Genomic DNA, 26763 nt, shown 5'->3' on the forward strand with positions numbered 1-26763 from the left:
CACTGACCCTAACAGGAAAACACCAAGTAGAGGAGGGTGCTTTCAATCTCTCAGTGTTCCTGCTCCTATTAGGGTCAATCTCTCCGATGTTGGTGCTGTTATGGTGGTGAGGTTAAAAAGTGAGCTTAGGGGTGTCAGAATATGAGAACTCCAAGAAATAATTTTTGCAATTTTTTTTGTTCTTTTTTTTAAAGGGGTTAAAGCAAAAAAATATAAGACTTTGGTATCAGCAGAATCATACAGACCCATACAATAAAGTTGACATTTTGTTTTAGCTGCACAGTGAACACTGTAAAAAGAAGGCACGTAATAAAAAAAAACAAAACTGTTTTTCTCCAATCCAACTTAGGCCATAAATAAAATATTTCTTTAATATTTTGAAAGAAAAGGAGTAAACAGTTTTTAAAAACTTTATTACAAAAATTTTTTAACATTTTACATTCACCTGTTTACATCAAAACAAAGTTGCAACAAAGTAATTGTTTTTAATATACAAACTATTTACAATGTTATTCATATAACAGTACTAGAAATGCACATTGCTTCAGATACACCTTCCTCAGAGGCTGTCAAAAATTATTGTTCCAAAATAATACTATGGTATAGCTTGGTAACAGCAAAACCTACCCCACCCCGATTTTGCAATTTCGTTTGTAGCTCATGCAGAGTGTTATAGGTGTATTAAATTCACAGCAAGATACCTCCTATCCAAAGTATTTTTCTTATCGGGAAACCTCCGCCAATCATGAGATTAGGGGTGCACGCCACTCCATTAATTTCAATAGGACCATGGGAAAGGAGCCCAATTCTCATTATTGGTGGGGTTCACAGCACTTGGACCCCAACCGTTCAGGAAGTTAACTCCTATTGTTTCTATTGGGAATAACCATGTGACTACAACACTCCTATTAACCTACAGAATGTTGGCATTTACACTAAATGGCATTCAACATACATTAATATTTAGATTTCCATAAACTGGCTGCTCCCACTGACCGCATAAAAAGTGTATTAACATAATAGCTTCATTCAGAAGAATATACTTTTTGTATTATTGGGTATTGTAAAATTTAAGGAAGACATACATTTTCATGTATTAGCTGAAAAGTAAGGTTTTCAACTGAAACAGTACATTGAAAATACAAGGAACTGATCCATCAAGAACTGTAGGACTGAAAGTCTATTAAGTCTCTTTAGAATTGTGCTCATACAGATCATAAGGCTTTCCAGTCAACCGTTTTTTTACCCAGATTTTCCAAATAGTCATTTGTCTTGGAGAAATGGCGGCAACCAAAAAATCCTCTATGTGCTGAAAGTGGAGAAGGATGCACAGTCTGTAGTACTAGATGACGTTTCTAGGAAGGAAAACAGACAAAAACGTCACTATATGTGGTTCAATTATATCAGTCATGTCAGTTTCTGGAATGTATCAAAGAACAACATATATTGTTCTATCAGTTAAAGTAAACTACACAGACCAGAAAGAAAAGGGTCCCACCTCTATTGAAAGAGGTGAACATGGCTCAGAAACTTGCATTGCAGTCAGACAGCAGTTTTTTCCTTTATTAAAAAAAACAAACAAAAAACCCCCCGACAAAAACACAGTAGGCATTCTGCATCCTTTTGTTTCAGTCAGATACTATCAGTATTTGAAGCATCAAATCATGCTGCCATGGAACCAAACACACTAGGAGTATTCTCCAGAAATAAATCCTGGAACTGGTAAGTCATGGCAGGCCTTCTTCCATGGAGACAAAGTTAGACAAGGGGTAGGGCGTTAGGGACAGCTATTGCCACTCATGATCCAGGCCAAACCCATAAACTACAAGAGTCCTAACCAGGGACTTCCAGGAAGCAGATCATGCCACAATGACAGCAGGATGCTGGGGAATGCTGATGTTTTAAACCTAGGACTAAAAGGAAGACTGGGAATGTAGGGCAGCTAAAGCCCTGGATGACTGCCTCCGGAAAGGCATGCGAAAAGAGGACAGCTGAACAGTACCTGACACCCGAACCAGACAGGAGCATAACTGAGCCGAAGTCATGTAAAGAGCTCAGCTTATTAGATCCATCTCCTCAAGAGGGGATGCCAGGACATTTCAGAGAGAGCCAACTGGCTCAGGGGAGGATAGGCAGGAAGAAGATGCAAGAAGATGACTAAACAAGACAATTCAATTCAGATGAAATACTGCTGTGATTGCCTGTTCAGACTACCTAAATGTAACTTAAAGAGGTAAGGGAGAGCAGTTGTAGGGATGGAGACTCCAGTAATATCTGAACTCACAACCCCTGGTTCACAAAACAGGTGGTCTAACCCATGAGCTATGTCAGGCAGTAGTAGGTCACTAAGGTTTGCATACAGAAAAACCTGTGACAACAAGGTACTGGAAAGCTCTCCAGAGAGACCTAGGAAGCCAAGAGGTTTCAGGAACCAATATCCTGCTTCTAACAGGTGGCCTAATGAATATATAGCATTACTGAGCAAGAAGAGTAAAGGAGGACCTTTTCACCATTTTGCTTATTCTCGTTGTTGCTTTCTTCTGTGTAGACACCAACGCCTCTATACCCTTATGCAAGTGGATAGATGAGGAGAAGATACACCCTGGCTGCCTGACTCCTAGCACCCACACGGGACTACAACTAACATGTAGCACACACCGAGGACCCCCCTGTAATCTAAAACAGAATGGACACTGAAATACTCAATTGATATCAAAATTGACTTAACCCCTATGGTCACCAGGATTTACACCTATATCCTGGTGCACGTGACCAATATAGTGTATGAATGGAGCGAAGCGGATGCACTAGCCAGCGGATCGGTGCTGTTTCACACAGCAGGAACCCAGCAGCAATGTCCATTATCAGAAATTACTGTGATCACAGGCATTTAACCACTCAGATGCTTTGGTCAAATATGAGCATCTGAGTGGTTACTTTCACGTTCCATATTACAATTGTTAACATTAGGCATTTCAAAGTCCAAAAATACTCAAACGATTAAAATCTAAAAAAATTTGTCCCATACGGTAAACAATGTGGCAGGAAAAAAACCCTCAAAATGTCTGAACCAGTGTTTTTTCACAACTTTGTCTCCTTAAAAAACTGGAACAAAAAGAGTGATCATACGTTCCAACATACCATCAATAAAAACTACATTTTGTCCCACAGAGAGAAAAAAAACAAAACAAAAATTGTACGTATCAGAATAAGGTGATTCAAAGAAATTTTCTCATCAAAATTTTGGTAAAATAATGAAAACATGACAAACTACCGTATATACTAGAGTATAAGCTGACCCCCTAATTTTGCCACAAAAAACTGGGAAAACTTATTGACTCGAGTATAAGCCGAGGGGGAGAAATGCAGCAGCTACTGGAAAATTTCAAAAATTAAAATGGTCGGAGTTTTTGGGTGCAGTAGTTGCTGGGAAAGGGGAGGGGGTGTTTTGGTTGTCTGTCTGTCTGTCTGTCTCTTCCCTGAGCTTGAGGACTGAGTCCCCCCCCCCATTTGGAATTTAGCCTGGCTGAATATAGGGCATCTACAGCGCTCCTATTGACCCCTTCCCGACGGAACAGGCGCACAGATACCCTATATTCAGCCTGGCTATAGTCAGACTGAATTCCAAGTGGGGGAAAAAAAAAATAAAAAAAATAGTCTCAGGATAGAGGCAGTTAGACAACTTTTTTTTCCAGCTACAGCGTTTACCTTACAGGAAAAATATTTTTATAGAGATTTGTAGAGCGGGCGTTTTCGGACATAGGGATACCTAATGTGAATGTGTTTCACAGTATTAGGGAGCCTTCACACGGCGTTACGGTGCGCTCATTCTGATCGTAAAAATACGTTCAGAATGAGCACGTAAAAAGCAGCTCCCATTGACTTGAATGGGAGCCGCATACGTGTGCTCCCCATTGAAATCAATGGGAGGCTTTTTTCCCTATTGCTTTCAATGGAGAAAAAAAGCCTCCCATTGATTTCAATGGGGAGTGCACGTATGCCGGCTCCCATTCAAGTCAATGGGAGCTGCTTTTTACGCGCCCATTCTGAACGTGTTTTTACGATCAGAATGAGCGCACCGTAACACCGTGTGAAGGCTCCCTTAGTTTTATATGTGTTCTAGGGAAAGGGGGGGGTGATTTGAATTTTTAATACTTTTTTTTTTTTTTTTTTGCATCTATTAGACCCCCTAGGGGTCTTGAACCCCAGGGGGTCTGATCACTAATGCAATGAATTACAATGCTAATGCATTGCAATACATTGCAAAAATAGTCATAGCACTGCAGCCTTTACAGAGGCGCTGAGGGGAATCCCCAGCCACCTGCAGGAGCGTGGACCTGAAGGAAGACCTCGGCCGCCTGACCTGAAGGAGAACTGTGGCCGGCCGCCGGCAAAGGCACTGAGGGGAATCACCGGCAGACTCCGCTGCCTGGAATTCCCCTCAGTGCTTCTGCTGGCTGCAGTTCCTCTTCAGGTCCAGAGCCCGAGGTCTTCCTTCAGGTCCACGCTCCTGCCGGCGGCCGGGGATTCCCCTTCAGCTCCAGTGGCCAGGGATCACCCTCAGCACTTCAGGGCCGCATTTGAGAGTGCGTTTGTGCCTGCTCCCTCCTCTCTACAGGGGCATGGCGCTGCAGCGGTTAGCCCCCGAAGGGCAACTCCACTGTAACTCAGGAACTCCAGCATTACCACTGTAAGAGTTACAGTGCAGGTGCCGATTGCAGTGGCGACCGCTCTGGAGCAGAGTGGTGCCATTATAGCTACAGACCACTACAGCTACCATAGTTACAGACCTGGCATACAGACACCGGGGCAGGTGCCGGGCCCGCAGCATCGTCATGCTCATAGCAGGAGCATGGTGATGCTGTACATTTCAAACTACAGAAATACGTACGGTACTTCTGCTAGAAGGCGCCAGTACTTCTCCCACGAGTGTGGCGATGCTGCAGCCCGGCACCCGCCCCGGTGTCTGTATGCCGGGTCTGTAACTACGGTATTACCGTAATGACTTGAATATAAGCCGAGGTGGACTTTTTCAACACAAAAACTGCTGAAAAACTCGGCTTATACTCGAGTATATACGGTATATAAACGTGGTATCACGGATCGTACAGAACTGGAGAATATAGCTAAAATAGCATTTTTTAATAGCAATTGGAAGCTGTCAAAACAAAATTCATAAGAAAATGGTGGTACTACATTCCCACCCCCCAATTCCCAGTACATTATTCAGAATAATAAATGGTACCATTCTGAAGTACAACTAGTCACACAAAAATCAAGTCCTCATATGATAAATGTAAATAGAAAAGTTTTTTTTTTTTTTTAACAAAAACGTATGCCCCTGTAACTGTTGGGGCGGAACTTACTCTGTCTATACTGATGCCTTTCTTCTGAGCATAGGCCCCCCAGAGCATAAACACCAAGCCATCCAGATTCTTGTTTAGCCAGGACACGACTGAATCTGTAAACTGCTCCCAGCCTTTGTCTTTGTGTGAATTTGCATTATGTGCACGAACTGTTAAGACAGCATTTAAGAGGAGAACTCCTAAAAAGGATAAAAATTAAATTATTCTGATTATTTTAGTCACTGTAAAAAAAAACCTGAAAAGCAGCCATTACATGGTTTAATATATTTTTAAAAACAGAATCTATGGGGATATTCACAAGTTTCTTTTTAGTCAACATTAGGACATGTCCTATATTTATTCATTTTTATAGACCCCTATTCAGACTCAGATTTATCTATACCCAGATTCATCTGCCACAAAACACCCCCCCCCCCCAAAAAAAAAAAAACAAAAAAAAAAAAAAACCAATTATATATATATATATATATATTATTTTTACCAAGGTTCTGTGAATAAAGACTTAGAGTGACTCAAAACCTGGGGTACAAAGCCCCCTTTAATTACTAGAATAGGGCTCCTGAGCACGAGTTTGAATGGAGTGGAATCCCTTTAAGAGCTGATGGAGACAGATTAGTACAAAAATCTGCGGTTTTAGTCAGCTGTTTAGATGCTGAATTGTATGGCAGGACAAGTTCCTTCACAGATGTGCAATGAGGAGGAACAAGGGGCTCAGGGCCCACTTTGTAGTACAGTAAATGGCGGTGGTTCTGGTTATTGGTCTCACAGCAAGCAGACATTTATTACCTAATCCAGTAAATAAGTGAAAAAATATTGACTGAGAAAGGACTCTTTTAGGCTAGGGCCCCACGTAACGGATTGCAGAAAAAACCAAGTCAACAACGCATTGCTGTTTTTCCCCACAGCGCTTTTCACATTTTCTGGGGAAACTGTATGTTTAATTGACAAGCTGCAATTTACAAAACCATGACAGCCTTTTTAGTGTGCATATTTTTCTACAATGTTTGGATGGCATTCGCATTGACTGTAAAACAGCAGTTTTTGCCGCAACGCTTACACCATGTGGGGCCCTGGCCTTAAGCTACATACAAAGCTAATAGAAATGGCATTACTTTACCTTGCTTAGCCCAGCCAGTTAGATCGCCATGTCCTGGGTGCACAAACCCCTCAATATCTGTCTGCAGCTCCTTGTACATATTTTCCAAACTGAAAAGAGAATATGTACATTTCATTTGATAACTGATAACGCTAGAAACAATACATTCTATGTGACTGAAAATCTTACAAAATACTCAGCTACAATAATTCCAGTACAATACAGGTTGGAGTGAGTGACATGTTGATGTGTTAAACTCACAGAACTAGTTAATTCAAGTCCAAAAGGCGAATCATCTTATCAAATACAAGGTAGTTTTTGAAAAACGCATATCAAAGACTATGGAGAAAGACGCCACATGTTGAGGTACGCCAATAGTTTCAGCTAGTTTAGGAGGCATTCTATTTAATTATTTTCATATACACAAAGGACATTATACCATGTCTATGAGGCAGACAGCTGATTCCACTGAAGAACTGAGAAGCCCAGGTGTATTCTTAAATTTAATAAAAGACTATAAAAATAGCATTTACAATCTGACTGAAGACCTGTTACTGGAAGGGTTTATGCATGTTAGCAACCTTACGTCGTCTCAGTCAAAAGGAGTTTTTTTTGTTTCCTCTGTTTAACCCCTTCCCGACATGCGCTGTAATAGTACGGCGCATGTCGGGTCTGTAACTATGGCGACCGCCCGGGAGCCGGGCGGCCGCCATAGCCGCCGGGTGTCTACTGCTTTAAGCAGTAGACAACCGGCTCTAATGCCTCCGATCGGTCCCCGGACCGATCGGAGGCATTAACCCCTCCAGCGCCATGGTCAAAGGTGCTGGAGACGCCATTTTCCCGGCGGCGCATGGGCGCCGCCATTTTGGCCGGGATCGCCGGCTCCTGGAGCATGCTCCAGGGCTGACGTCCCGTTGCCATGACAGCCGGGAGCCTTGTACAGGCTCCCAGGCTTGTCTGCGAATCCTCTCTTTTGCAGGCTGGTCTATGCAGCCTGCAAAAGAAAGGATGCTTTTTTGCAATGCATTAGCATTGTAATGCATTGCATTAGTGATCAGACCCCCTGGGGTTCAACACCCCTAGGGGGTCTAATAAATGCAAAAAAAAAATAAAAAAAAAAATATAAAAAGAATTAAAAGTTCAAATCACCCCCCTTTCCCTAGAACACATATAAAAGTAGTTAAAAACTGAGAAACATATACATGTTAGGTATCCCCACGTCCGAAATCGCCCGCTCTACAAATCTATAAAAATATTTTTCCTGTTCGGTAAACGCCGTAGCGGGAAAAATAGTCGAAAGTGCCAAACCGCCGTTTTTTCACTGTTTTGATTCTGATAAAAATTTGAATAAAAAGTGATCAAAGCAATAACATTCCCCGAAAATGGTAGAACCAAAAAGTACACCCGACCCCGCAAAAAAAGACGCCCTATGCATCCCCGTACACTTATGTATAAAAAAGTTACGGCCGTCGGTATATGGCGACTGTTAGAAAAACAATTTTTTAACACAGTTTTGGAATTTTTTTGGGGGATCAAAAGCTTTAAAAATATGAAATAAATAAAAGTTCTAAATCACCTCCTGTTTTTTTTTCAATACAAGGTGATCTAAGCAATAGATATCCCCCAAAATGGTATAACTAAAAATTACAGCTGGCCCCGCAAAAAAAAAAAACGCTCTATGCGTCCCCGTACAGCTGCAGGGTCACCTGTCAATGTGGCCTTGCAGCTGTTGCAAAACTACAACTCCCATATATTAAATATTTTACCAGTTTTTGCTTCAAAATTTTTTTTCCCTATTTTCCTCCTCTAAAACCTAGGTGCGTCTTATAGTCCGAAAAATACGGTATATAGAATAATTAATGGTAGCATCATGAAGAAAGATTTGCCCCGCAAAAATTAAGACCTCATATGGCTCTGGGAGCGGAGAAATAAAAAAAGTTATAGGGTTTAGAAGGAGGGGAGTCAAAAACGAAAAACGAAAGTCAAAAAATGCCATCGGCGGGAAGGGGTTAATAATGCCTGATACCAGAACCTAATGAGTAACAATTCTAGTAGCAACATATTTCTGTAAAATTAAGTAGATTACTAATCCGTATGCGTCACAAGTGTCAAGAGACAGGTAAAATGTTATCAATCATCAAGAGGTTGACTAGAAAAACATGGTTGCTTTAAGCACATCTTACCTGTAGATGTTATTTGTCTAACATGTCAACTCAGATGAACGAAAGAGAACCATAAAACCACACACTGGACAGATGTAGGCAAGATTTTTAAAAGAAGCAGACTTTTCTAAATCAGCACAACCCATTGACCCCCAAAAAGTTCCATAGAAGTGAGTGTAGAGGTTCATGAGAGGTTCCTCACATATCCACTTGTGTAAAAGTCATATCTATCAGGTCTATGGATATAGTCATTAAATCTGAGGTGTGAGAGTGGATAAAAACATAATATTAAATAAAGTGATTTTCCATTTTGATTGTGATCACATTGGCTTTTATATGAGCACAGATAACATATGAAAGTTTGTTATTTTCAGATTATTATTATTGTTTCACAACACTCAGTTGGTGAAAAACTAGAAACCCTTGTTACCTTGGTGGGGGTGGTACAGGTTTTTGAACACTAAAACACAGCCCATGAGCTTGGTTTGGCCCATGGTAAGGATCCTGTCCCAAAATTACAACCTTTACCTAGAAAAACAATACAAATAAAAATGTTAATATTCAGAAACAGAGATGTAAAAAAAAAAAAAAAAAAAAAAAAGCTGTCCAAATGACACAACACCTTCCTATATGCCCTCTCAACCTCAGCTTGATGTGCTTTTGTTTGGGCAATATATACAATTTCTCTGTAGAGAAAGAAGGGGCTGCATTGAGTGCCAAGCTATACTGATCCCCTGGCTATTCTAGATAAGGGGCCACCATTTGAAATAAAACAAAAAACATTCAATGCATTGCTGCTAAATACAACATATTAGAATAGTTATCATAAAGAGAAATTCTAATCAAAACATATAAATGTCCACATATGAATAAGTTACAAGTTGGTGCAAAACTTAATCCTTATTAAATGATGAACTTTAGTTCTCCATTTTGCAATTTGTTCTCGGATTTATGATTCACTATAGGACAAGAAAAAAAAACAAAAAAAAAACCCCAACTATATAAATGCAGAATGTATATCACTTTTTAAACAAAAAGCTAGATCACAACAGGAAGTGATAAAAAAATGAAAGTTCCAAGTCAAAAAATGTTCTGCTCTCCAGTGGGGGATTTCTGTTCAAAAAATGTAAAAAAGTGCTTTTCTCTCCCAATTCTTCACCTTTTTGGGCGGAAACTGGGCAGTCCCAGTATAGTCTATGGGGTCCATAGGTAACCTAGCGTCACACTAAATAATGGTCACAAAAGACTTACAGGGACTGTCAAGTTTCAGAAAATAAAAGTTATTTGTATAATGAAAAGTTATATACAAATTTCCAATATACTTTGTGTGAAGTCCTCTCAGTTTTCCAGATCTCTGCTTGCTGTCATTCATTCTGTTTGCTTCCAGTGGATTAAAATCAGACATGGATTGCCCATCACATGACAGAGTGTATGTTTATAATTATCCACTGGAAGTATTGGTAAGCAGAATGAATGACAGCAAGTAGAGATCTAGAAAACCATCAAGAATTGACACAAAGTATATTGAAAAATTACGCAACTTTTCATACAAAACATTTGCTAAAACTTGACATCTCTCCCTTTAGGCTGATTTCCTATAAGGTAGTAGAAACCTTGAAAGTTTAGCTTGTATTACCATTTGGGACTACATGATTATTTTTACTGCAAATTTAGAACCACACAAAATAGTGCAAATGATTGTCAATAGGACTTTGCCTTTATTTAGTCTAACGTATACAGTACCTGGTTCTGAATTTTTAGTTCACATTAAACACCACGACCTCAACAAGCATACCACATATAAACATAGCCTTATGCTGTTCTGAGCTAGCAAGAAATTCAACTTATTTTTTCCTATAATTTCCTTGTCTTTTTTACTTACCTGCCAAGTACAGAGACAAAAAAACCAAAACAAAAAAATTACTAAAGTTTGCATGTAACATAATTTAGGTAGACAGAGAAAGACACTTACATCTCTGATATCACACATCTGAGTCCAAGTAAACACCTGACTTGGAGGAGGGTACACAGTGTATCGTTTCCGTTCTTCTGAGACGAAGCTTGAAAGCTAAAATGGAAATGAGAGATAGAAGGGTATGAAATGTTTAGCATGTCCATAGTTAAGGGTGCCCGGCCACTCATGTTCAACATTTGTTAGGCAAGTGCTGTTTTTATGTATTTAGTCCATTCTGAGTCTGTTTTGCACATAACATTACTTGTTGGGCTACCATTTTATTTCCGTCTTCTGTGGACAGGGGCTATCTATTTGAATATTGCTAGCACCCGTAACCGCAGCTCCACACCTATTACTTGAGCACACAAACTTCACCTCCCTCATCCACTGCTGCACTTCAGTGCCCAGAGGCACTCAGGCAGTGGTTGGGGGGTTCCCACAGAAAATGCAGCAACATCCATAACAAGAGATGACCTATACTACCATGTCCCATTGATTTCAAAATTAACCCATTTTTTTCTGTGTGAGAAAAATTGAAGTTTGTCATTGTGGAAAGAGAAGCAGAGTTCCCCATTTTGTTAGTTAGAGAACAGGTTCTATCCTGCTCCATGACATCAAAACGGAACTCCCATTGAAATCAATGGTGGACAGAAGGTACTGTAGTGTATACCACTAACAAATCTGAGGTAGTGCATGAAGCCTAAGACAACCCTATCCGCAATTTTAGCAACCAGGCAGACCACTTGGGACTTTGTGCGAAGCACCCACTAGATACTGAGTATTAAAAGGGTTGTCCGTAATAAAATGATACTTGCATGCAGCCAATCCGGCAGGTTTCTGTTTTCTGCCCCGAGAAACTGAACAGGGGACAGAAACCCGGCGGTCAGTTTTCAAACCCATTCACTTGAATGTGTTTGCAAAGTGACTACCCGTGTGTGTCATCTGTCTGCGGCAAAAACGTTCTTTTCAGCCAGACATGCAAGACTATGCGTTCGGTTAAAAAAAAAACAAAAAACGGTTTTGCCGCAGAGAGGCAGAAGACGCACATGGGCAGTCACTTTCCAAACCCATTCAAATGAATGGGTTTGAAAACTGACTGCCGGGTTTCCGTCCCCAGTGCAGTTTCTCGGGGCAGAAGATGGAAACCCGCCGGATTGGCTAAAGTGGACACTTATGAACCCGTCCTAACTTCTAACTTAACAAAAAAAAAAAAAAAAGAAAAATGGTGTATTTACCCAGATCACTGGGGCCGTCATGTGACCACCCCAGACACATTTTCTGATTTTCCGGTGACATTATATTTCCTGAAACGGAATGTCACCAATACTAACCCTACCCCAACATACTTATCTGTCTTCCTGTCCGGAACATATCTTTCTGGGAAGAAACGGAGGAGCCAGCCCACTGAAGGAAATTATCTCCCATGCCACAAGATCCGAACAGTAAGACAGGTAAGTATGATAGACCGAGTTAGTTAGGAGTCATAAAATCGGAATTTTTTTCTCCTCCTTTTCTACCAGGTCCCCCTTCTGCTTCATAGATTGTAAGCTCTCACAGGCAGGGTCCTCACTCCTATTGTGTGTATTGATTTATTACTCTGTCATCTTTACATGATCCCAGTTCTGTAATATTTTACATTACCTTCCTAAAATAAGGTTTAGTAAACTCCATCAGCAGCTCCTGCTTCCAGCTCTCCCCGAAGCCTTCAGGCACATGACGGGCTGCAAGTTTCTGTAGCGCTGCAGCTTTGTTCCTCTGGATACGATCCAGCTGCTCGGGGCTTAGAGGAGGTGATGTGACTTTAGGGGGCTGCTCATCGTCGTCTAGTGGTTTGGTCTTTTTCACGGGAGTTACCTGGGGAGCAGAATGGCACAAGGCCCGGGTTACACTCCGCAATTTACTGACATTATACAAAGTCAGGCTTATGTTAAATGTGAGAAGCATGGTTATGTTTAACAGGTCAGCTACCAGTCCATAACCATCACTGCTAATCCTATAGACTAGTAACTATAGCGCCGCCTCCAGCGCTCAGCCTGTGATACACTTCCGGGTACTACAACACATGCTGGATTTTCGCGGCAGAAAGTATTCAGCACACGCACCGCCCCCTGCTGTAGTTCTGCGCACTCATTGGCTGTTAGGCACGTCAATCAGAGCCTCAGCCTATAGGAACTGACTTCATTCTCAATGGCTTCATTCAACCTCCCCAAATCTGTAATAAATGCCGTTCTCCATAGCAAGAGGTCTGTGAGCGGGCACAACACTCAGGTGACCTGACACGAGGTAACGGCACCTTATAGATTTATGTAGGCGCCTCATATTGTATTGTTCCTACATTACCGGCACGCAGTCAGTGGATTTCTTTACCTTGGCCACGTATATAGCTCACCTCTCCTTTGCATCCCTCCGGTTCTATAAACGCCTCTGAGGAAGATCTCTTCTTAGAGACGGGTGTGAAAAAGGAATTGATGGTTTTCTGGCCGATCATGTTTAACCTGTGGGAGTTCAGCTTGTCAGACCCGGGAATGCTGAGTGGAGGGTTTTGGCGCCAACGTTCACAAGCTCCTGCCTGCCTACCAGAAGGTGGATCTTATGATTGCCATGGTTACTGGCGGCCCCCTGCGGTTGTGCCCTGCTCTTAATGGGATCTGACTGAAGGTTCACGGGTTGTACCACATTTTAGGTGTTTGTGGTCTGAGCAGTCCCATCACCAGCACATATAGGCAGGGGTGGATTTGGTATTTTTGGGGCCCCATTAATACAGCCACAGTATAAAGCTCCATGCATTGGGCCGTGTCCTTTGTCCCAGTGATCATGGCCCATTCTCTTCAAGTCTATGTTTGATGATCCATGTACCGTCTCCTATTCTAACACTATCCTCGCACGTGCACCTAACCTGCTTCCCCAAAAATAAGGCAACCCCCCTTCACCTCCTGGACCACCTACAACCTGCAGTCATGTCAGCGCTCCGCAGAGGAAGCGCCAGCATGACTGCCAATTGTCCAGCCGCTGCATAAGACATCCCCCGAAAATAAGACAGGTCATATATTTCGGAAGAGAATTTAATATGAGACACTGTCTTATTTTCGGGGAAACGGTATCGCTGTAATACTCTGTAATATTTGTATCGCATAATACTCCGTTATATTATTTCTCCTCAATCATGTTTTTTCCATCCGTTTAGCAGATTTGTTTAATGGATGCAAACAAACAAACATGGAAACAGCAATCTGTTAATATAGGCACGCATAAACTATACAAATTTGGTATTTCTGTGATTGTAACCATCTGAAAAATATAAAGAACACAATTTTTACTGCGCAAAGAATGCAGTACAAACAAAACTTTAAGTTCAATATTTATACATGGAACACAGTTGTAGTGAGGGTATACGTTCACACTGAGGAAAAGGTCACGGAAACCTTTTCTGCCTTGTGAATGAATGTTCTGCGTGGCTAGCCGCGACGGGATACCGTTGTAGCATTGGCATTCCGTCGCTGCATTTCGCTCCTGATTAGGCCTGAAGGAATGGGCCTAAACTGGAGAGTGTCTCGAGCCGCAGCTGAATCGACTGTGGTATCTGCAGCAAGATAGGGCATCTCGCTTCTTTTTTCTGCTACTAGCTAGCGGGGGGAAAAAAGTGAGCCGGTCCAATTGAAGTCATTGGGAGCCTTTTTTGCAGGCGGATTTGGCATATTTGGTACCTGAAACCTACACCTTTCCCTCACTGGTGTAGATTTCTGTTCTGACACACAGTCACCCCCATGCTTCACCAGCCACTCCCACTGTGCTGTAGATGCTGCTAGTAGAATAAAAACAATACCTTTCTTATGTTTCAGAGCCCCAGGGATGCGTAGAAAAAGCACTTTTATTCTTTATTTAAATGAGGATCTTGGGGCACAGGGGGAGTTTTCTTCTATTACTGAGCACTGCTGCATCATCACTAAACACGCCCATCTTGCATTCAGCTCCTCCCCCTAGGCAATGGGAGGATCAAGTCAATGACCGTGTAAGACTGAATGGCATGGATGCAAAACCATTGAAAAATTCAATGCAAGTTCACATTGGTTAATTGAACTGACTTTTGGTTTCAGTAGGTCATCCACAATACTGCTTTTGTAGGTCCAGCTGTAGGTCAAAGTCCTGGTACTGTAGGTCCATCTGTAAGTCATCCATAGTGCTGCCTCTGTATGTCATCATTGTATCATTGCTGTTGCAGGTCATCCACAATGCTGCTTTTGTAGATCCAGCTGTAGGTCATAGTCCTGCTGCTTCAGGTCCATCTGTAAGTCATCCATAGTGCTGCTACAGTAGGTCCATTTGTAAGTCATCCAGGGTTCTGTTACTGTAGGTCCATTTGTAAGCCATCATTTTATGATTGCTTCATTTCAATGGGTTTTAAAGCAAACCACCAGTGTCTGTATGCAGCCTCTCTGCTGTGAAACCATATTTTTTTTTTGCACAGATACGAAGTCCTGCATGTCCGAGTTTGTGTCCGTGCAAAAAAAAACAAACAAAAAAAACTGTCTCTCTGTGGAGAAGCTGCATATGGACACCGGTGGTTTGCTTTAAAAACCCATTCAAATGAATACGTTTTTTAACTGACTGCCAGCAAGTCGTCCCCAAACAGTTTTTCCGGGGATCTAGGTGGAATCATGGCAGACAGGTCAAGGTGCAAGTATGAACGCCGCATTAAACACTGTGGACACACCATGGGGAAAGGCAGGTTATTGTGTAGAAGAGCATCTGTTGCTTCCTTTAAATCTAAGTGCATTATGCTAGGTTTATACAGGCGCTGGCTTGCCATCATTTGGCAACAGAGACTGACATAGATGTGAACATGGCCTTAGGGAGTATTCACACTACCGTCGGTGTCCGACATGTAGTGTCCGCTCAAAATCTGTCACGGACACTAGGAGCGGACACTAGCTGTGTCCGTGACACCTGTCATTCACTTGAATGGGCATCGGGTGCGTTCTTTTGCACTCCGTGCCCGTCCTTCCCTGTCCGCAAGAGAAGATGTCCGACTTCTCAAGCGGACAGAAGAACCCTGCATGCAGGGTTCTTCTGTCCGCTTGAGAAGTCGGACATCTTCTCTTGCGGACAGGGAAGGACGGGCACGGGGTGCAAAAGAACGCACCCGATGCCCATTCAAGTGAATGACAGGTGTCACGGAGACAGCTAGTGTCCGCTCCTAGTGTCCGTGACAGATTTGGAACGGACACTACATGTCGGACACCGACGGTAGTGTGAACGCTCCCTTAGTAAAGTTGTTTGCTTTTATTCTTTGTGCTTTACAATGTTATCATTGATCTGTTTCAGGTGCCGCTGCAGTAAAATGATTCCTATTGAAAAGGCCACGCCATCTTGTAGCCACAAACAGCATTCAGCATAAATGTGAAAAGTTACTATGATGGATAAGTTTGTCATTAAAAAAAACGTAACTAAAAGTAAAAGGATTCTTGTAGATGAAAGTGCTGGATGCTCAGACTCGGGCAGCCATATAGAGGACCTAACTGGAAAGAAGCGTAGAGTTGTAAAAGCAGAAACTTTGCAGGAACACACTTACACATGGAAGAGAATTCGTGCAGAAAACCTGAGCTGTGATTATACCTCTCTATTCAGCAAGGTTGAAGCTAATGACCTCTTTCAGCAGCTAGAAAAGGATATTGTCTATTTTACAGGTGATCGCTCCCTTGTTAATACTATGTTTTGGCTAAATGCAACTACCCATGAATTGGTAAGGCTCCCCTTCTGCCCAACAGATCATTGCGAAGCCTGATAGTTAACACACAGCAATATAATGGCAATAACCAAGCTTTGTTTATGCTACATGAACCAAGCAATCGCCGAACAAACAAGCATTTTGCTCGTCTGTAGGTTGGTGATTTGTAAACATTGGCACAATAATTGCTCCTTTGAAAGAAGGACCTTTCATGTCCTCGGGCACATGCGGTTTTATATACCACTGGAAAGCCGACATTGCACTGAATTCAAAGCACTGTCAGCTTTCCCATTATGTGCCCTGGGGCTGGAGATATCAGTGCCGTTATAATGGCAACGATCTCTTCCCACTGTCAGAAGGGTGTTGTGAGGAACGCCCCTCCAGATAGTATTCGTCCATAGCCTTGTACTGTCAGGGGGGTGTTTCCCAGTACAAGTCTATGGACGAGTACAGTCAGGGGGACGTTCCTCATAGCCCAGTTAGACTGTCAGGAAAGTCCTTCTGACAGTGAGCAGAGATCAGAGCCAAAACTAATGGCACAGATATCTCCAGTCCGGGGGCACATAACTGGAAAGCCGACAGTGCGCTGAATTCAGTGCAATGTCGGCTTTCTAGCGGTATATAAAACCACATATGCCTGAGGTCATGAAAGGTCCTCTTTAAAGAGGCCTTTAGACACACCAGTTAATGGAACTGACTGTGCAAAATGGGACAAGCCATAAGAAGGAGAAAAAAATATTGCTATAAAAACATATCCTTCGTGCTTGAATACTTGCATTTTGGCTTCTAAGACAAAATATCAGTGTGACTCCTGGCTGTGTTTGCGTTTTATAATAAAAATATATAATTTATTTTTTTTTAAAATATATATAATTTTTACAATTGCCCAGGGTTACTAAAAAATTACAATTTTAAATCTAATTCTCCCTTTTACTTGTAGGAGACTTGAGTAAAGTTCAAGTGTATGGAAAATGGCATAATGTTCCAAGGAAGCAGGTGACTTTTGGTGATGAAGGATTAACCTATACGTTTTCTGGCATCACTCTGTCTCCCAAACCATGGATTCCTCTGCTAATCCACATAAAAGAGAGAGTACAGTTGGCCACTGGACACTCTTTCAACTTTGTCCTTATTAACAGGTATGGTAAGGTTGGGCACCTTTATGCCGTTCTCTGATGTGCTTGATGGCTAGGGTTAAGCTGATCTTGAGATTTCAGGGTCGTTTTTAAAATCTGATTTTCGATCATTTTCCAGCGGATCGCGGTCGTGAAATTTGCTCGATCGCCGACTGGGACCCGATCTTTCCCGATTGCTCAACCCAATTCACAGTATATGTTAATATCGTTTGCAAATCTTCATGCATATAAAACAAATTTTTTTCACTCCACTTTTAAAATGTGTAGTATACCTACTTTCAAACTTTTTTAATTTTTTTTTATGTGACGCATTGTACTTCATGCTAGTATTAAACTATGGTCAATATTTTTTGCTTTTATGAAAAAAAAATAGGAAAGTTAATCCTTTTAGGACACAGCCCAAAAGTGCATTAGGGTCAGGCCTTGTTTTTCAAAACTGACATGTCACTTTAAATGGCAAGAACTTTGAGACACTTTAACTTACACAAGTGATTTTGGGATTGTTTTTTCATAAGACATTATACTTTGTTAATGGTAAACACTAATCAATATTTTTGGATTTATTTATAAAAAAAAAAATAGGAAGTTTGATGGAAATTTGGAAAAAAAAATCGCAATTTTCAAACAGCAGTTTATCCCGATATATGACATTACGTACATTATCCTGGGTACACTAGTGTCATACATGTGGTGATAGGGACATCAATGGATCCCTCCGTATGTTGTAGAGGTCCTAATTAGAGATTAGATCGCAGGCCTGGAGAAGTCACACGCACAGCTGATGGTGTACCAAGTGAATTCTAATTTTATTGTAAGAAAAAGGTAGTTTAAATACATTACAGACAAAGAGCTGGCTTGGCTATTCTAATTAGTATAACATGATTGGTTATAGAGATATAAGATAAGCCTGGCACATGACTATTGGCTGAGGCTCATCATAACTTTCCAAACTGGGATGGACTTTCCCATGAAACAAAGAAGGATTTGTGTGAGCTAACATCCCAGACTATGTCTATATGTATATATCATGGCAAAAGAGATAAGATGACATGCTCCAACCTAATTAACAATAAGCTACATAAACTCTGTGTCTATACACACTCTAAGTGATCTTCATATACCATAAAATATGACAGAGTGCCCAGATACCATAAGATTAATACTTTTGTTGGTTATGTGTCCATACATCATGTAAAGGAGATAAGAGATATACAAAGTCAGCTGCATCTTCTCAAAATGAGGCCCTTGAGAGATAAGGATTAGCAACCTATGCATTAACGTTCATTATCACATTCCTTAAAGTCTAACAAAGGGCCTCCTTTACTTAAGCAGAAAAATACATACTTATACAATTTATATGTGAAAGAGTACAAGATGGCTGCCAAAATACAAGATTAGAGGATTTGACTCTCACAGTGGCATAGATTGCAGTTTGGGCACACAGCAGGGCGCAGAAGGGAAGGAGCGCGATGCGGCATTTGGAGTGCAGATTCAGATGTTTGGTATCTGGACGCCATGTCATGTTTATAGAGCCTGTAAGGTACCAGAAAAGTGAATTCCCGAAAGGAGTGACCTCCTTTTTGAAAACCGCACCCCTCAAAGAATTTATCTGGGGGTGTTTTTGAGTATTAGTATCGCAGGTGGGAATGTACAGCAGATGGTGAAGAGGGAATATGTATGTTGTGCAGAGTACATTGCAAACACCTACTATTCCCTACTATTTCCCCAATAGTTCCTATTATTGTGGAGAGTCACTTCTGGTATATTTTCCCTCATAAACTCTAAATCTGGGGTGTCTGATGATATTCGCTTGCACAGCTTATACATTCTCATCCTGCCGTAACCAGTTGTGTTCTAATGATTTGGTGATTTTGGGGGGTTTTGTCTTCACATTACTAGATGCTATATTTTCTTTATTTTTATTGTGATGTAGCCATATAAGCACTTGTTTGCGGGATGAGATGCATTTTGTAATGACATCATTTTTGGGTGCCTACAACTTATTGAATATGTTTTTTTTGTTTAACTGTAATTTTTATTAAAGTTTTAAACAAGATATACAACCATAAAAAATAGACATACAATAATACAATAAAACAAAGGAAAAGCTGAAAACAATAGCGGCCTTCTATTGAATATGTTTTATTAACTCTTTCTTGCTGGATAAAAAAAAAAAAATTAAAAATCAATTTTGGCATTGTTTTACTTTTCAAATTTTTCACCACACAACATAAGTAACATGTTAACTTAATTTTGCGGGTCAGTATGATTATGGCGATACTTCATTTATTATATATATATATATATATATATATATATATATATATATATATATATATATATATATATTATGTATTAGTAATTCTGCAGAACAAAAACACATTTTGGGACATAAATCAATGATTTTTGTGTCGCCATCCTCTGAGATGCGTAACATTTTTATTTTTCGTATAACTGAGTTGGTTGAGGGCTTATTTTTTGTGGCACAACCTGTGCTTTTTAGTGGTACTATTTTGGGGTACATGTGACTTTTTGATCACTTTTTATAACATATTTTGTAAAGCGGTCAGGTGTCATAAGTCCAGTTTTATTCATATGCTAATTAGCCTTCTCTGTGCACTCTGGAAGTGTCAGTGTGCACTGTCCGCTATTCTCTGTATGTGAGAGCAGGGAGACGAGTCATCAGCACTGCAGCCTCTCTGCTCACACACATAGAGCAGACAATGCACATAGACGCTTCCGGTGCACAGAGAAGGCTGGCTAATTAGCATATGAATAAAACCGGCTTATTCAAAAACTGAGGCAATTTACATTCAAAAGGTAGGTGTGGAATAGCCTTTCTAAAGGCTATGCAAGGATGTGCTTAGCTAAAAATGACTTCCCAATGATAGAGCCCCTTTAAGTACATTATCCTGGGTACACCAGTGTCATACATATGGGCATAAACTGCTGTTTGGGCTCACAGCAGGACGCAGATGTGAAGGAGTACTATGTGGCATTTGGAGATTTACGCTAGGTTCACACCTGCGTTCACCACTCCGTTCTGTGCTTTCCGTCTTCTACATGCAAGAAGATGGAAAGCACAGACCGGGTGCGGCGGTGAGCGTTATATGCTCTCCGCCGCGAAACCTTTTTTTTTTTTTTTTAAATCCGGACACAGAGTACTGCATGTCCGACTCTGTGTCCGGATTAAAAACCCCGGTTTCGCGGTGGAGAGCATAAAACACTCACCGCCGCTCACAGCCGGACAGCTTTCTCACCCATTCAAATGAATGGGTGAGAAAGACTCCTGCAGGTTTCCGTATCCTGCCTCTGTTTTATGCAGAAAACGGAAACCTGCATAACGGAGTGCCAGGCGCAGATGTGAACGAGCCCTTAGCTAGATGTTTTTTTTCTAAACACAAAGATTGTTTAGAGAACCCCTGAGGTGCCAGTAAAATGTAATCCCCTAGGGAGTCACCCTATTTTGGAAAGAGCACACCTCAAAGAATTGATCAAGGGGCATAGTGAGCATTAGTTTTATCAGATGTGAAGCATTGACAAGGCTTTTTTTGGGGGGGGGTCACTTTTGGTGTTGTCTTCCCTTTTCAGCTCTAAATCTGGGGTGTACCATGACATTGAATGAATGGAGTCACGGAATTATGGACGGCACACGTTCATTGCTCGGTTGTGTACATCGGGCCTTAGAGGGATTTATTTATTTATTTTTCTTTCTTTTATTTAGGTATAAAGACGGGAATGATCATATTGGCAACCACAGAGATGATGAAAAGGAACTGGTTCCACAAAGTCCCATTGCTTCTGTGTCTTTCGGAGCATGCAGAGATTTCATCTTCCGACACAGGGACTCCCAAAGCAAAAATTCTGTGCGTAATATCGAACCCGTGAAGCTGGAGCTAGAGCATGGAAGCTTGCTAATGATGAACTTCCCTACCAATGTCTACTGGTATCACAGCCTCCCAGTCAGAAGAAAAGTGCTTGCTCCACGGGTAAATTTAACATTCCGTAAAATGAAACCACAAAACCAGAGATCACTTGATATGCAATAAGAAATAATATGAACTAATGAGGATATTTAATTCTGAAAAGAAATGGGGAAGAAAATTAGAGTTGTTTTGAATAAATAGCAAATACTGTAATTTATATTGCTTTTTCATTGCTTTAAAGTGCCATTTCCATTACAAAAGAGAAGGTCTCAGCGTTAAAAAGATCCTGAAATGAGAAGTGGAAAATTTTAAATTTTCACTCTGCACCATACATAGCAGCATAATAGATAATGTTGGATAAAGACAGAAGTCCATGAGGTCCACGTTGACCTGAGGCTGGCAAAAACCATCATGTCCCATGAGAGGATAAAATTCCTTCCCAGCTCCAAATGTGGCAATTAGATTAAATCCCTTGATCGACATCCTGTCCAAAAAATTCTTGCTCCTATATCCTATGACATTCTTACTTACAAGAAAGACATCCTGGTCATTCTGAACTTGTATAAGTTATCAGACCTCACCACATCTTGTGGCAGGGAGTTATATAATTTAATTGCTCATACTATTTAGAATCCCCATCTATGGCTGTAGCAAAACATTTTTTTTCCTCTAGATGTAGAGGATAGGTCCTTCTCTGTTACAAGCCTTGGTTTAAAGATCTCTTCAGTGTTCATTTGTATATTTGTGCATCATTTTCAGGTCAGCCCCCTAAGCTGTCTCTTTTCCAAACTGAACAACCCCAAGTTTGATAATCTGCCTTTATACTCTAATCTACCCATTTCCCCCTAATTATTTTGGTTACTCCCTCTCTCTTGTTCTTCTGTAAGTGCTATACAGTAAATGCCCCTAAAGCCGTTTCCAAGGGGTCCGGCGTTTGCAGAGTCTTCTGCACATGCCCACTGATGTCATCTGCCACCCAGCTGCACTTGGGCTTCACAGCAAAGCAAAACTGTACAAGATTCCAGGTGAATGATGATGTTGACAGACATGTGCAGTACGCTTAGTAATGAGCTTACCGAATCCGAGGACAGCAGCGAATGAGAAGGTAGAGTTTCCATTCAATCTGTGAGGAGGGAGCGGAGTTAGGGGTGAATACTCTACAGCAGTTACAGAAGCCCACACAGCAGAGTAAACACCCCTAAAACACCAAAATTCTCAGCAACAGAGCTGTAGTCCAAAATAATATGGACATATTTGGAAACCCTACAAGGTACTATGATTAGATTAGATGTCATCTTTCCTCTCAACAGACTCACTTTAAGCTCTGTAATGTCAGAAGGGCAGTGTCAGACAGGGGAGAGTGATTCAGAGCTCCAGATGCGGCTAGTGTCAGAGCTCAGAATATTACCCCTTTCCTGCTCCTGCCTCACACTGCCCTCCTAAGGCCGGGTTCACACGATGTCTTTTGGCACGTAATGTGGCACGTAGACGCCGCGGGAGCTGTGGTGGGCCGTATACGCTCCCATTGATTTCAATGGGAGCCAGGACCGTATACGCGGCGCTATTTTGCGGCTGCCGCAAAATCACGGCCGCAAAATAGCACCGCGTATACGATCCACGCTCCCATTGAAATCAATGGGAGCGTATACGGCCCGCAAAAGCTCCCGCGGCGTCTACGTGCCACATTACGTGCCAAAAGACATCGTGTGAACCCGGCCTTACAGTACAGAGCTGAACTAGAATATCGGGCACCAAAACTAATAGTCCAAATAAAGTCAAATGTAAAAGCTCACCATATCCCGAAGCAAGGTGCACGATCTATTTCTCCCGGACTTGAGGAGGAAGAGGAAACACAGAAACTATTTTGAAGGTAAGATCCGCAGCTCTTGTTCGTTGATAAAAAATAACTTTTATTGCTTCATTTAAAAATTGGTAAAGACACCATAACGTACAAGTGAAAAAAGATTAGAAAAAACATGAAAGTGAATTAAAAACCGCAATAACTACATATTAGGCTGACTGACGCGTTTCGAGACACAAAAACGGTCTCTTATTCATAGTCTTGTGAATGCCCTAAACAAGTGAGACTAGAACTTCCTTATATAACCCATATGTTACAGGTGTGGTTAATTAAACTTCCTCAGCAGAAACGCCTAATCCTGTCTCAGGAATGACGTAAATAAATTTATTCGTAAAACATGCATCTTGTGTATTGTCCTTATTATTAGTGTAAGCTGAAGACCTTGTATACACCTACATAGATAGAAATTTTCTTATTCAACAACAAAATATCCTAAACATGTCACTATAGTACATTTATAGACCAAAAATAATCATATGACGATGCAACAATATAAACAACTATAAACCATAACATAGGCTAAATGATACATTATTCACAATATATTCATGCACGTATATTGACTGTTGGTAACGGTATAAGTGATATATCCAAATAAAACACTATAGGACTGCGTACCTATATAAATCCAAAAGGCCGATTGTATAAGGATTTCAAGAAACGCTACATGCAGCCCCTAGTTGAGGTCTATCGTCATATACATCGTTTTTACTATCCCTCATTCATAGATTTTATTTAGTCACGTGATGTAAAATGACCAATCATGATGCATTCTATATGACAGTATGTTGGAAAGCGACCTCTAGCGTCTCTTTGTAGTATTGAGTTAATCACTACTCCTCATTCAAAGATTTATTGTGGTCACGTGATATAGATTGACCAATCACAATATATTTCTTTGATCCTGACCTGGGGAAGCGACCTCTAGCGTTCACTACTAATATTAGGTTCGCCCGACAAAGCCCGTCCAAGCTTCAACCAGCCAATCAACAACCAGGAAACCACCACAACCCACTCCCACCCACCAATGCAAGCACAAACCACACCCAACCACACGCCAAGAGGTAAGTGCAGTAGAATTATAAAGTTATAAAATATTGAACGGGTTTGAACAGATCAGATCAAAGTTAATAAATTGTAACAATAGAAGTATAGGGAACATGTACCTAAAAGTAAAACAGCAAGAGATGCATATAATTCCCTACTTGAATTAGAGTTAGAGGTATATATCTAAATCTTTTTTAATAAATTAGCGACAAATCCGATCTCATATTGAGGCCCTGTGGTTGTCTGCTGCCGAACCGCAAGATCCACAGGGCCTCCTTTTTAAATAGGAGCTCCTTAATGTTACCACCTCTGGGGGATGCTTGGATCTTATCTATACCCCAAAATTTTAGGGTGGAGACTGATCCCTTGTGTACCAGAGCGAAGTGCTTTGAAGCCCCCGACATGCCTTCTGATAGGCTTTTGCTGCTGTCTTTGACATGCTCTAAAATTCTATTTTTTAACGGTCTCATTGTACATCCGATGTATTCAACTCTGCATTTCTCGCACCTGATGCAGTAAACAACCGCATCAGTGCAGCAATTCATATGTGAATAATACCTGACATTGTAATTGGTTGTTAAACTAGACAGGCTAGTGATATCATTTGTGTATTTGCAGGTTTTACACTTAAGCTGTTTGCATTTAAAAAATCCATTAGGTGATAGTTTTTGATTCCCCAATTCAGCACTTGTATGTAAAAAACTTGGTGATAAGGCGTCACCTAAGGTCGAACCTCTTTTGGGGACAAATTGTATACCATTCGCCAGGATTTTACCAGTAATGTCATCAGCTTCTAGAATGGGCAGATTTTTTTCTATAATATTTTTTATTTCCTTGAATTCAAGGCTAAAAGCTGTGGAAAAAACAACATTTTGTTTTTCATTAATGGTTGATTGATCTGAGAGCAAGGACTTCCTGTCTCTTATTTCAACTAAGGTCCTTGCCCTGTCAATCATCCAACTGGGGTAATCTCTTTGTTTTAATCTACCTGTAAGTTCTTGGGCTTGTTTAATATAATCGTCATCATTATTACAAGCTCTTTTGACACGTATTAATGATTGATGGTTGAAGCTTGGACGGGCTTTGTCGGGCGAACCTAATATTAGTAGTGAACGCTAGAGGTCGCTTCCCCAGGTCAGGATCAAAGAAATATATTGTGATTGGTCAATCTATATCACGTGACCACAATAAATCTTTGAATGAGGAGTAGTGATTAACTCAATACTACAAAGAGACGCTAGAGGTCGCTTTCCAACATACTGTCATATAGAATGCATCATGATTGGTCATTTTACATCACGTGACTAAATAAAATCTATGAATGAGGGATAGTAAAAACGATGTATATGACGATAGACCTCAACTAGGGGCTGCATGTAGCGTTTCTTGAAATCCTTATACAATCGGCCTTTTGGATTTATATAGGTACGCAGTCCTATAGTGTTTTATTTGGATATATCACTTATACCGTTACCAACAGTCAATATACGTGCATGAATATATTGTGAATAATGTATCATTTAGCCTATGTTATGGTTTATAGTTGTTTATATTGTTGCATCGTCATATGATTATTTTTGGTCTATAAATGTACTATAGTGACATGTTTAGGATATTTTGTTGTTGAATAAGAAAATTTCTATCTATGTAGGTGTATACAAGGTCTTCAGCTTACACTAATAATAAGGACAATACACAAGATGCATGTTTTACGAATAAATTTATTTACGTCATTCCTGAGACAGGATTAGGCGTTTCTGCTGAGGAAGTTTAATTAACCACACCTGTAACATATGGGTTATATAAGGAAGTTCTAGTCTCACTTGTTTAGGGCATTCACAAGACTATGAATAAGAGACCGTTTTTGTGTCTCGAAACACGTCAGTCAGCCTAATATGTAGTTATTGCGGTTTTTAATTCACTTTCATGTTTTTTCTAATCTTTTTTCACTTGTACGTTATGGTGTCTTTACCAATTTTTAAATGAAGCAATAAAAGTTATTTTTTATCAACGAACAAGAGCTGCGGATCTTACCTTCAAAATAGTACCAAAACTAATAGCTTTGATTGCTTGGGAAACTGGGGGGCTAGAGAAAAAATTATAACTGTGCTAGTGGAGCAGTGCCTCTTACTTGATGTAAGAGCTGGACTAGTTGGAGGTGGTAAAAGGTTCTCTTTAAAGGGATTCTACCATTAAAAACTTTTCTTTTCTCGTTGACACGTCAGAATAGCCTTAAGAAAGGCTATTCTTCTCCTACCTTTAGACGTCTTCTTCGCCCCGCGTACAGGTAAAAATTCAGTTTTTTGTTGGTATGCAAATGAGTTCTCTCGCAGCACTGGGGGCGGGCCTCAGTGCTTAAGAAGCACTGGGGGCGTCCCCAATGCTGCGAAAGAACTCTCCAGCGCCCCCCTCCATCTTCTTCTGTAACGTCCTCTTCATGCATCTTCTTCCGGCACTGGGGTCACACTTGTACGCCTACGCAGTCGGCTC

The 26763-nt window shown here is 40.9% G+C and overlaps 2 protein-coding genes across 2 annotated transcripts; one reads left to right on the forward strand and one right to left on the reverse strand.

Annotated features, from left to right (window-relative positions):
- Positions 1–1213: 1213 nt before the first annotated feature.
- On the reverse strand, positions 1214–13093 carry UNG (uracil DNA glycosylase). Its single transcript, XM_075262851.1, has 7 exons — positions 12968–13093; positions 12220–12432; positions 10597–10692; positions 9055–9152; positions 6484–6572; positions 5367–5545; positions 1214–1355 (listed from the first exon to the last, which is right to left on the reverse strand). The coding sequence occupies exons 1-7, from the start codon at positions 13064–13066 to the stop codon at positions 1215–1217; spliced, it is 915 nt and encodes a 304-aa protein (XP_075118952.1). The 5' UTR covers positions 13067–13093; the 3' UTR covers position 1214.
- Positions 13094–15988: 2895 nt separating this feature from the next.
- On the forward strand, positions 15989–21524 carry ALKBH2 (alkB homolog 2, alpha-ketoglutarate dependent dioxygenase). The gene is made up of 3 exons (XM_075276620.1): positions 15989–16262; positions 17244–17442; positions 21164–21524. Exons 1-3 carry the CDS (start codon positions 15989–15991, stop codon positions 21486–21488), a joined length of 798 nt encoding a protein of 265 aa, XP_075132721.1. The 3' UTR covers positions 21489–21524.
- Positions 21525–26763: the final 5239 nt, after the last annotated feature.

The sequence above is a fragment of the Leptodactylus fuscus genome, chromosome 1 (genome assembly GCF_031893055.1).
Source record: "Leptodactylus fuscus isolate aLepFus1 chromosome 1, aLepFus1.hap2, whole genome shotgun sequence".
NCBI lineage: Eukaryota > Metazoa > Chordata > Amphibia > Anura > Leptodactylidae > Leptodactylus > Leptodactylus fuscus.